Source organism: Phyllostomus hastatus, unplaced genomic scaffold, assembly GCF_019186645.2.
Source record: "Phyllostomus hastatus isolate PE091 unplaced genomic scaffold, TTU_PhHast_1.1 phas_contig_34, whole genome shotgun sequence".
NCBI classification, from domain to species: domain Eukaryota; kingdom Metazoa; phylum Chordata; class Mammalia; order Chiroptera; family Phyllostomidae; genus Phyllostomus; species Phyllostomus hastatus.
This window is the reverse complement of record NW_025333857.1, coordinates 65,206,226-65,218,732: the sequence shown is the minus strand read 5'-3', so window position 1 is coordinate 65,218,732 and position 12,507 is coordinate 65,206,226. Positions and strand designations below refer to the sequence as shown.

At 44.6% G+C, this 12,507-nt stretch overlaps 1 protein-coding gene across 4 annotated transcripts in view; it reads left to right on the top strand.

Annotated features, from left to right (window-relative positions):
- The window catches only part of BRINP1 (BMP/retinoic acid inducible neural specific 1), a 168,639-nt gene that overhangs the window by 39,308 nt on the left and 116,824 nt on the right, over window positions 1-12,507 (top strand). For 2 of the 4 annotated variants that reach the window (XM_045840026.1, XM_045840027.1), the window contains exons 2-3: window positions 4,766-4,826; window positions 4,971-5,033. In XM_045840026.1, the coding sequence (XP_045695982.1) occupies window positions 4,816-4,826; window positions 4,971-5,033 (74 nt within the window). In that variant the 5' untranslated portion in view covers window positions 4,766-4,815. Of the gene's footprint in view, window positions 1-4,765; window positions 5,034-12,507 lie in introns of all 4 variants that reach the window. The other 2 variants (XM_045840024.1, XM_045840025.1) reach the window with 1 other exon arrangement.

Here is a 12,507-nt window from a genome sequence, read left to right as displayed (position 1 = left end):
TGGAGGAGTGACCTGCTCAGGCACTGTCACAGAACATGCTCGCCCTGCACTTTCCTATAGCAATAGAATACCATCTACATATGCATTTTAAAGTTTTGCTAGCCACGTTAAAGCAATGAAAAATAAACAGATAAAATGAACTTCAATAATGTATTTTGTTTAATCCAATACATATAAAATAGTAAGATTTCCACATATAACCAGTGTAAAATATTAGGGAGATACTTTACATTCGGTTACTCTGACTAAGTCTTTGCAATCCGGGGGGTGTGGATTTTAAACTTACAGCACACCTCGATTTGGAGTAGCCACATTTCACGTGCTTGAGAGCCACATGTGGTGCGTGGCTCCCAAACGGGACAGCGCAGACTCCAATGCTAGCTCTGTCATTTGCCAGCTCTGTTCTGTTGGACCTCAGACTTTCTGAACCTCGGTTTCCCCTCCCCCTTGTATAAAACGGAAGTCATAGTCTTTCATGATGCTGAGAGGCGGTCCCACGCATAAAGCAGCGAGAACGGTTCATGGTACACAGTACGTGCTCATTTAGTGTGTGGTTCCTTTTTGAAACTGGCTCTCCTGGTCCTGGCTCATAGCAGATGTTCATTTAATGCGTGATTCCTTCCTCAGAGTAACTTCCACAGCAACTAGTCTGTAAGCTCCTTGCAGGAGAATGAAATGCATCTTGACCTGTGACTATATTCAGATGCAAACTAGTGCTGACCCCCTCTCTCCCTTCCTTCCAATGACATCTCCCCACCCTGCCCCCACCCCTCCGCCCCAGGCACTTGCACCGCTCACACCTTCATGCCCTTCAGGTCTCTGACGAAAACCCACTTAATCAGAGAAGCTTCTCCTGAACACTCATGTGGAAAGCAGCACCCTCTCTCTCAGTCCTCTCTTACCTGCTTTGATTTTCTTCAGAGCGCTCCTCAGCATCATGGATTACTTCTCATTTGTTTATGCCTCCCGACCCAACAGCAGAGAAGCTCCCAGAGGGCCCTGGCTGCTCTGTTTGCTATTTCATTTGCAGCTACATATGTTAATGGATGAATAAATGAATTTATTGACCATCCCCGGTGCTTTGTCCTTAGCATATACCACCGAAATGAAATACGGCATTCTCGCTTGATGAGGGGGAAAGAAATATGGATGATCAGACATCTCACAGGTGCTTATTCTCACCAAAGTCTTTGCTACCTTGTGCTCTACCCCGGGCAGCATGCCGTCACTCTGCCCTCTTCCTTCCTCTGGACTCGTTGGACGCCACTTGCTCCGCTGGAATTTCCTTTACTGCCTCTCTCCCTAATAAACCCTTACATGCTATTTAAGGCCATGCTCGAGTTTTCTGTAGGATTTTTTTTTCTTTAGATATTTGGGCTGAAAACTTTTTCCCTGGCCTTTATTCCTCCCCCAATGGATTTTTTTTTCCTTTTTTTGTAGTATTTATGACAGCATATTTCATATTAGAATTCCTCATGGATGGGTGTGACTCCCCACAATATATTGAACCTACAGAGGGCAGGACCTAATTTCAGCTGGGGTGGGATGACAGTGGGGATGTAGTTGAAATTATTAGAATTTGTAATGAGAGATTCAGGTTAGAATCCTGAATGTAATACTTCAGAGTTGTGACCTTGGGAAAGTTACTCCATGTCTTAAAGTCCCAAGGTGCTCATCTGTGAAATGAGATAGCTGCGGCCACCTCTGTTAACATCTACTCTGTACTGGGTTCTTTGATGACTACCAACACAACAAACATGAGATCCAAGTACATAGTAGATGCTCAATAAATACCAGTCACATGACTTTAAAATGATCCCGAGTCTCTTAGTACAATTGGTGCTAATATGGGCTTTTTTACCGAGTGGGAGTCACAGTGTCCATCATAATATGACCACGTGGAGGTAACATATCCGCTGGCTCTTGTTCTTGCCCAGCAAAACATCCATGCCCATTAAAATTCACCTTATAGAAACTTCTGTTTTCATTATTAGTGTTCTGTGGATTATTGTGGTTTTCTAAGTCAGCAGAGATATACATTCAGACTCCTTCCCTGAAGCGCTCATCCCTCCTTGCTCAAGTGTAGATTTCAGCACAGGCCCCAACAACAGAGAAGGTTCAAACATGGCTGTATGTGCCCACTGTGTTGTTGAGACAACATGTCAAAACAAAACCGGGAGCCAAAAGATAGAAATCTAGTACAATTGGCCTCTGAGGTCATGTCCTGTAAAAAAAAATAGTTGGATAAAAGCAAGGTTAAATTTTTGTACCATTGCCATTTGGGTCCAGTATTTTTTGTTGTAGGGAGCTGTCCTGTCATTTGTAGGAGGGTTAGTGGCATCCCTAGCCTCTCCCCACTTGATGTAAATAACGCCCCCTCAGTCGTGACAATTAAAGATGTCCCGTGAGGCACAAAAGGGCAACCACTTGGGAAGCACTGGATTGAATCTTTCAGATTTCAGCAAATTCTAGGACTGCAGGCCAAGGTCTCACGCTCTCACACGCACAGACACACACGTGTACACTGCCCCTCTATGTATAGCTTCCTTCTACTTTGGAAAGCTGCAGTGTTCTGAATCGTGTTTCCTTGCAAACAGTCTAATGGCCAAGCATTCTCTTAACAAGCTCCCACCCCACACCCACTTACAACAGAAGCCATGTGGAAGGTTTGTATGGGTGACATGCTGCAATTTCAGCGTGTCGCAGCTCCCCACCAGGATCTCTGAACAGTCGCTTCCACCCCCTGCTTGCCACTCAGGTGGGCCTGGCAGACAGTGTTGGCAGCTGCAGCTGTGACAGTTCTGTACTCACCACGTATGGCTTTGTCTGAGGCTCTGAACAAAACTTCAGGCCCCAGCTTCTGACAGCCCACTCCTCCACTCACGTGCCTCACTCCTTGGCCGCTGACAGCTGGGGCTTGTGGGGCCAAACAGACTTCTGCAGCTACTCATAATAAAGTGGTGCGTTGGGCAACAGAAGGAATCATGCAGCTGAGTAGGAAATTTCCATCTCTTTGTTTGATTCTCTTATTTTTTTTGGCTTTGCTTCCTTTCCAAGTTAGTTGGAAGAGTAGACAAATAAGATGTATCTATCTATGCTTATTGTTACTTTACACTTGGCACAATGTCTGTGTCCTTGCCACATTTTTAAAAGTTAGAAATAAAAATCTGAGATCCAGGGAGAGGACATGACTGTCCAGAATCACACTGCTAGCCATGTGTAGAAACAGTCTTTTAAAGGTTCTTGCCAGATAAAGGCTCACAGCCCAGTGAGTAAGACAGACACAGAAACAATCAAGTATAATAAAAAATAATAAGCACCAACATACAGTTATATAAAGTGAGCAACTGGAGCAGAGAGGAAGGATCAACGAACACTTCTGGAGGTGAATAGAAAAAGGAAATGGCCTTTGAGGACCTGACTCAGCTGGCTGCTAAAGGACAGACAGGACTCAGCTGGGCAGGGGGGGACCATGTGAGCAAAGACGCTCCCAGCGGGAATAAGTGGACATCATCAGGACCAACACTCTTCATTACCACCATCCTCCCCATCGCGCAGCACTTACTAAATGCCAGGCACTGGTGGGAACACTTTCTATGAATTGCGTGATTGTATTTTTGTACTAGGTGCTATTGTTAATCGCATTTTACAGACAAGGAAACTGAGATTCAGAAAAGTTAAATGGCTTGCCTGAAATCATACTGTTGAGAACTGATAAAACCTGGCTTCAAAGCTGCCTTTCAGTATGGACTCAGATAAGCTCTTCTAGAATAAGTAGGGTAGGGGAAACAGAAAGCACAGTTCTAGCTAGTAAGTAGAATCATGAGGAAATGATAAAAACAAAATTTGTAAATTTTCAGAAGGCTAGACATGGCCTTGTGGTCTTTCTCTTCTTTCAAGGAACCTCTTCCTAAGCTCTTCCTCAGTCTGAACATTTCTCCACCATGGCACCACTGCACTCTGCTACCATCCTCCCCAGAAGAGATGGGCAAGACCCCACCTAGTTTCTTGGCCTTTGGTTTCCCTTCTGAACACAGGGAACCTAGAGGCTTAGAATCACCAACAGGTGAATTCTTTGGCCACATTTCCTTGGGGTGAGGGAGACGTTCCACTGAGCCCTCTAGAAGTGGACCCTAAAGAGCTCCACAAACACATCATCTGTAAGGTATCCAACCCAGAAAGTCACGCTCCATCTTGAGACTTTGTGCATGCATGTAATTATACAAAAGCAAAATGCATATTCAGTAGGTATGTGTCTGTGTGAGAGGAGGAGAGGAAGGAATTCTCATTTACTGAGTCCCGGTCAGGAGAGACAGGTTGTTTGTGAAGATGATAGGTGGGACAGACACTTGGATCCTGCCTCCACATTCCTGAGACTCTGTTTCTGCATCTATTCACTTCATACATTCTTTCAATACATATGCCTTCAACATCTTCGATGTGGCAAGTGCCAAGGCGTAGGCACTTCAGCCCATGCTGTGTTCTACAGATGAGGAAACTACATCCCTAAGAAGTTAAGCAATGAACATGTTCATATAGCGTGTGACCAGCAGAGCAGAAACGTGAGCCCAGATCTCCACAGATGTCTGCTCTTAACCAGACCCTGTACTGGATTTTGTAAACCTTAAAATACTCTACTGATTCAAGGTAGTATTAAAAAGATGTGTTAATACCATTTTTCCCCTTTGTCTTTCTCTCTCTCTCTTTTTTTTATTTTTTCTCTCTCTTTCCCTCCCTGCCTCTCTCCCTCTTCTTTTCTCCATAGGACTCCACAGAATGGAGCAAGAATGAGAGGAAAAAGGCCGGCAGAAAAGCATGAACTGGAGGTTTGTTGAGCTCCTCTACTTCCTGTTTATATGGGGCCGTATCTCAGTGCAGCCCTCCCACCAGGAACCAGCTGGGACAGACCAACATGTCTCCAAGGAATTTGATTGGCTCATTTCAGACAGGGGGCCTTTCCACCACTCCAGGAGCTACCTATCCTTTGTGGAAAGACACCGTCAAGGATTTACAACCAGATATAAAATATACAGGTAAGAGCTGGGCTAAGCTAGCCTTTGATTTTCATTCATAGAGTGCTTTTGCAGGTCGGTCAGTGGCATGGGCCTTGCTATAAGGGGGAGCGTCTGGTCTGGACCAAGGGATCATGCCCCTTCAGCAGGCTCTTGGTGAAGAGTCTTTTTTCTTTCTTCCTTTTTCTTTACTTTGCACAAGAGATTAGCAATGGCAAGGTGAAGAATAAAGAGCTAATATTTATCAAGTACTACTGTATGCTGGGGATGGCACTTACACTTTGAATATACTACTTCATTTAAACCTTATAAACTGCCTGAGATAGGTTCTATCATTTTTCACCACTTTGTAGATGAGGTGAGTCAGCTTCAGCTAAGTGAAATAACCTGTGTATCCATTCATTGTTTACAACTGTTTCTTAGCAACTGTTATATGCCCGACCCTGTGCTAGACACTAGGGATACGTTGGTCTGAATATAAGTAGTCCTGATATGACACTGTGATGGCTGTCATGGAGGTTCATGAGGGAGCTGTCACACTTGTTAGATGATGAATGTGTGTTTGCGATTGTGGTTGAAATAGCCGAGACTTAAAAGGATATCCTCAGTAGAACCACAGCTACAGAGTGTTCAACAGCGGCATCCTTTTATCGGGCACTTACAATGCGTCATGAAGGCAGGTCATTCAGTTCTCACAACATCCTCTGTGCGATGAGCGGTGCTTTGGCATTTTACAGGTAGGGAAGCCAGTTCTTGGGGAAGTCGAATGCATTGCTCCAGCCCGAAGATTTTCAGCATTTTATGTCTTATGGCACATATAAACTAATTACTAAAATTCTGCGGCACACCAAAAAAATATATTTTTGCTGATCTTACACTACAGATAGGTATAATTTTGATTTATTTACAATGAATGGCTATTGTTATGTTGGCTGTTGTCATTTTTTCATTTGACCGTCTAAGGGAAAAGAGGTCTGTGCTCCTGACTAAATAGTCAGGCATTGCGTGTTTTATTTATTTTTTATTTTTTTAAAATAAAATACACATTTTTAATTTTCACTGATAACTTGACTGATTTGGCTATTTTGAGAATGTCAGCTCACAGCACACCAGTGTGCCACAGAACACGAGTGAAAATCGCTCTCCTAGCTCATCCATCTGGTGGGGCGCGGAACTGGGCTCCGAACACAGATCTGCCTGACCCACAGCCCTTCCTTCAGCCACTGTGCTTCATGGCCCTCCAGCACGGTGTCTGACTATGGAGTGTCCCAGAGCTCTGAACGTCCTCTTCCAAACATCTCTTCTTCACTACTGAACATTTCCGGGGTGATTTAAGAGATCCTGAGACGTGAACGGCTGCTAACGAGGCTGGGGGTCAGGACATCTGGATACTAATTCCAGCTCTGCAGGCACTGGTCTAGTGCCATTAAGCAAGCTCCCTCCTCTCCTGGATCCTACTTTCCTTACTTAGCGAATGATAGGTTTGATGTAGGTCAGTGGTTTTCAGCCAGTGCCCTCTGAAATCCTGAGGATCGGTTGAAGAAGTCCTAGAAGCCACTGTAGTGTGGGAAGTCAGGCCAAGGGGAGGAGGTGATCGGGCAGGATCTCCAGAGAAGGTTTGCTTCTTCCACTTTCGGGCACAGGCCTTACGTATGCTTTCCTTCGGATTCCACTGCTGAAACGGTTTGCGGTCAGCCAACATGCCGATTTCTAAGCTCCTTTCCAGCTCTAAAATTAAGTATAAGATTTAACCAAATTCACATGGTTAATTAAATGACAGAGTTCACCTCAGAGGTCAGGCCCCTGGTCATCTAGTTATTTCTTTCTTCCTTTATTTAATCCTAAAATAATGATTAAGCACCATCTACGGGCCCAGTGCTGTTTGGGGGCAGACGATACAATGATGAGTGGGGCAAACATGGTCTCTGCTTTCACAGGAGAGACTAACATTAATTAAACACACACACAGTGCTACGAAGAAGAAAGAGCAGGGCAGGCGTAACTGGTCTGTCATTAATACCTTAAACATGGATCTGGAACCCGTTATGTGCACAGATTTGGTGAGGCTTCTCTGACACACATGCAAATGGGTAACAGAGACAAATGCAACTCTCCAAACCAGGTCAGACCAGAGCAAATGTCAACCAGGACATACTCCTCAGGCTGGTGGTCAATCGATACCTTCTCCCCATAGCATGCTGCTTTGTTGAAATGCTAGAACGTATCGACCTGTGATTTCCTGTGCTTCCCGTGTGCTACCACGGATATGGCACATTAGAAAGTTGACATGTGCACCAGGAAGGATAGACTTTCTTACTGGACTGTGCCACATTGTCCTATGCTCCAGAGCCAGCTTTGCTGAAATGTTTTAGACCTCAAGCTTCAGCCAGTTTCACCCGCCCTGAAGCCAGGCTAGAGCCCTGAGTGATCTAGAAGCTTCAGAAAGAAAATGGCGGTCTCCTCTCCTCATTTTAGTGGGTTAAGGCCTTCTCCCTCCTCATGTGTCTGCACTCAGAGGCTAGCTTCAGCTCATAGAGTCCTGGCGGGGAACGGTGCCACTGGCAACAGAGACCCTTTCAAATTAAATCCCAGCAGAAGCCCCCTCTCATGTTGCTTCGCAAGCTGTGCTGTAGTATGTGCACAAGGAGTGGTTTGGGTGCATGAGGCACACGCTGTGTCACTCACAAGCCTGAGCTGACACATGGAGGCCTGGGCGGGGCGGTTCTCTGCCGGCTTCTGCCAGCATGCCGTAGCAGCATCATTGATCTTGGACTCTGGGAATCTGGTGCTGGCCCAGGTCGCCCATCTCCTCAGTGCATGATTTCAGCTAAGTAATGGGACTTTTTTAGCCTCTGTTTCCTCACCTGTAAAGTGGAAGTATTACTTAAAGGTGGTTTCCAAGGGCCTTTGCACGTCTGAAGTTCCTTGATTCTGTGAAACACTGTCATTTAAAAATAGAAGGTGGCAGGTAGCAGAGGAGACTTGGGACTTGGAGTCTGGACACTCAGATTTTGTTTATTTTAGAGCCACTTTCTAGCTCTGGCATCCTGGCGAATTCACTCATGCACCATTCACTCATTCATATACCCATTGCTTTAGAACTTCACACAAATCATACGCTGTAAGCTGTGCCATAATTAGAGATGAAGAGATGGGCAAAGGAAAACAATAAAGCACACACACTCAAGCACACGCCCCACAAGACCACAGTGGAGGGTAGAAGAAAAAAGATTCAATAACAAATAGGTGTAATTTTATGTGTGTAGATGATACCTTATTTTTTTCTGTTGGGAGGGATAATGATGTCTGTCCTATCTACTAAGCCACATGATAAACGTTTGTGTGAGAATGCTTTGTAAAATGACAATTTTTTTATAACTGCAATTTTTTTCATAAGATTCTAAATCACTGTTGTAATAAAATCATTTATTTTTAATTTTCTGATAAGCCTATACATATCTTTTTCATTAAATACAGCCATCCTGTGATGGAAATACTGTTTTTGTCCATATTACAATTGAGGAAACTAAGACACCGGGAGTCTGAGTATATTGTTCATATCTAGCAGCTGGGAAGGGGCCAGGCTGGGATTCAAAAGCAGGCTTTAGAGAATCTACAACACGAGTCCCTAACACTTTGTGCTCATGACTCTGGTTGTTAATTACCTGGTTTACTAGCAAATGCCGAGACACTTCCTTTGACCGTGGACCGGTCACAACCTCTCTGAGGCCCAGTTTTCTCATATATAAAATGAGGATAATATTAAACGTGTGGTTGTGGAGAAAAATAACTTAGATATCAAGCATAGGGGGCTTGGAATTTTGCAGGAGCTGCATAAATGCAAACTCTTTCCTCTACATAAGAGAGCTGATTGCTTTGCTAACAATTATTCCTTTCCTACTTATGTTCATTTCAAAGTCAGTTTGGCTCAAAGGTGTTTCTGGTATTTTCATTGCATTTTATGATTTATTTTTATGTTTATTTTTTTCCTGACTTTGAGATCATTATTAGTTGCTGTAAATTTAGCAGTTATTTCAGAGGCAGGTCTAATAGTATTGTGATACCCTTTGTAGGCTTTGGTTCTGGAGAGTCGAGGCAGGGGAGAGAGACCAACAGTGGCAGTGACTGTGCCATGGAGGTGGTTTCACACTGAGCCGTCTTCCCTGTGGGTTGCAGAGCAAGTGGTTTGTGGTTATGGTGCCCCTTTCTTTGAGCCTTAAATAAACACCTAAAACTTGAGTGAAAATCAAATCTTGGTAAACGGACTCTCATCGCCTAACTTTATTGCATTTTATTCAAAGTGGCATGAATCTTAGTTTTTGTGTGTTTTTTTTAAGATTTTATTTATTTATTTTTAGAGAGAGAAGGGAGGGAGATAGAGAGAGAGAAACATCAGTGTTTGGTTGCTGGGGGTCATGGCCTGCAACCCAGGCATGTACCCTGACTGGGAATCGAACCTGCGACACTTTGGTTCATAGCCCACGCTCAATCCACTGAGCTACGCCAGCCAGGGCAACTCTTAGTTTTAATCTGCTCTCTTGATGGTTCCTTCTTGTGTTTCACAAAAATATTACTAGGTTTTGTGGTAAAGAACCACAAAATGAATGGGGCTTGGGATAGGTGGATGGTTCTATTGAGATCAATGAAATGTGGTCCTTTTCCAGAATCATTAAAGAATATCTATTGAGTTGGAACACTAGAGGCTGTACACTGGGGAGATGATGCACAAGGTAGACAGGTCTCTGCCTTCAAGGAGCTTACAGACAAGTAATGGTGAGAGAGAAGTCCATGCTGTACCACTCAGGATGTTTGTGGTTGAACTTGAAAGGAAACCACAAACCTCAATGTTCCATATGGAATCTAGATATCACATGTTGCAAAAGTTATATTTCTATTATTGCAGCTTAAATTAGTCAAAATTAGCATTTCTTAAAGCATATTATATGGAACTTCAGTTTAATGTGCTATTAAAAGGTGTTTTCAGGAAAAAAAAAGACCTTATAGTTGAATAATAATAATAATAATAATAATAACAACGATGGTGATAAGTTAGTTGTTAACATTGAAAACCTACCAGGTACTTGCATGGTGTATACATTGCTCCAGCTGATTGATCCCCACGATAATCCTGTGCCTCACATATCGTTATCTTCCCCATTTATGCAACTTGTCCAAGGAAAGAGCTAATTCACGATCAAGTAGGACATGTCGCAGGCAAGCGGATTCCAGAGCCTGCATGGCGAACCATGCTACGTTTCCTCCCAAATGACATAAATATATTTGTTTGGAAAACAGATCATCACCAGAATGTTAATAATAGTTGGCTAGACTTCTTTGTCTATACAACCTCTTTTTCTCAGAAGGATTGGAATTCTGGACAGCAGGTTTAAGGAGTCACTGGCACTCCCTAGCATTGGCAGCTCGAATGTCACTTCTTTGGACGCTGGCCTCTGTCAGAGCAGTCTTAAAGGGACCCCTCTTCAGATTGGGAGTCCGGCATCTCGCCTGGGAAGCCGCCCTACTTGTAGAGCTTTTCCCTTTGAGTACTTTGGGTGAACTCTACCTCCTGGTTTATAATGAAAAGGAATGGAATTAGTAGCTGTAGTTTTCCTGTCTCAAGGAATAGCCTTATCTTTTTTTCTCTCCCTTTTTATTTCCTTAATTTTTGCACTGTTTTTTCTTATTCCTAAGTTTGGCATTCCACCTTGTGTTATAACACTAGGAACTTCAACGGAGGCCAGAGCCACAGTTGATTCAATATGCAAAGTGGCTGCGCATTAGAAGCACCTGCAAAGCTTTTAAAAAGTAGCAATGCCCGGGTCCTTCCTCACATATTTGGATTTAATGGGTCTAGGGTAGACTCGAGAACCTCTGACCTAGGGCAATGATTGTTAGTCAGGCGTATTTTTCTTCCTAATGGGACATTTGGAAACACCTGGGGGCATTTTGGGTTGTGGCATCCAGTGTGCAGAGGCCAGGGATCGGGGAAACCACCAACCATCCTACAATGCACAGCCAGCCCTCTGCAGCAAACAGTTATCTGGCTCACAACGTCAGTGGTGCAGAGGTTGAGAAGCCTTTCTCTAGACCGAGTATTTTTGGACAAAAAGGGAAAGGGGTGGTGGGAAGGATATTAGAGTAGAATGTTCTGTGATTTTGGTTGTCATGAGTTTGAGTTGGAATGGTTGAAATATAGGCACCAGCGTGTGGCCACATTCCCAGAGAGTCTGGCTGCAGGACCGGAGGGGAAGGGACCGTCTGTGTTTTTAGACAGGGCCTCCCTCAGGGTGGCTGTCGATGCATGAGGAAGGCAGGGGGCTTTTTGCTTCCTGCTGCAGAGAGGGAGCATTCAAGGGCAACCAGCTTTCCACTCCAGAGAAAACAGTCTCCATTCCTCCGGAGATCTGGGAAGTCTGGTGGGTTTCTCCTCTGACTACAGTATTCCACGGACAGTGAGAGGTTTAAGTTCCATAGGTCCTTCAGATACACTTCGCCCAGGAGCATTAGAGGATGCTGACCAGGTCCAAAGAAAGATGAGACTGGGACGATGTCCCATGGTGAGAGCCAGCACCCTGCACCTTCCTCTCCCTTGACCCTTGTTTCATCCATATTTCTTTCTGATCAGGGTCTCCCTGAATAGAGCAGATGGGGGAAGGGTTGCCCAGCAAACATCTCCTGGGCCACTTGTGGTCAGTTCAAAGATAATCTCCCATGTTGGTTCTTTAAAATTGATCTTCCAGTTCCGAGAACCATATAGCTTTATTGCTACCCAGTTGGTGCCTTTGTTGAACTTCCACTCTTTGCTTCCATGCTGTTGCTGAACGGGCTTCTGTGAGCAGCTGCAGGCATCTCCACAGAGCCATTGTCCAGCTTTAGTCAGGGGCCAGTTCTGAAAATGGACGCTTGTGCACCTCCCTTGTAGGGGCCAATTGACTGACCAGTGTCTTTAAACTGACATAAACTAGGCCATCCCTATGATGGGGAAATTAGGAGGAGAATGGAGACAAGCCCTGGGGAGCTTTGGATACTATGTTCCAAATCTTGGTCAAGGAAGAAGATAGGGACTGGACCCATGGTCTGGAGTATCTGTCACTTACTTATTCACCTGGAAAATATTTGCTGAGCTCCAGACTCCTACTAACCAGACTCTGCCCTGTGTTCTGGGGATAGGAAGTGGAAACCCTTGGTTCCCTGCCTTAAGGAGACCCAGGGTATCTTGAGGAAAATACCCTCAAGTAACCACAATGCCTCCTGCTGAGTTCCCTGACAGGGCACTGCCCTGGAAGCTGTGTTTGTGTGGGAGAAGGGGGTTTTCTCCAGCATAGGAATTGTGAAGGTGGGGGAGGGTGGGAGGTAAAGGCAAATCTAAATCTAGGAAGGCATCCTAGAGAAGGAGCATTGAACCCAGTCTTCAAGGAGGATTCAGATTTCATGAGAAGGCAGAAGGGAGAAAAGCAGCCCGGACGGATGGAGTTGCGCCTGCAAAGGCAAGGAG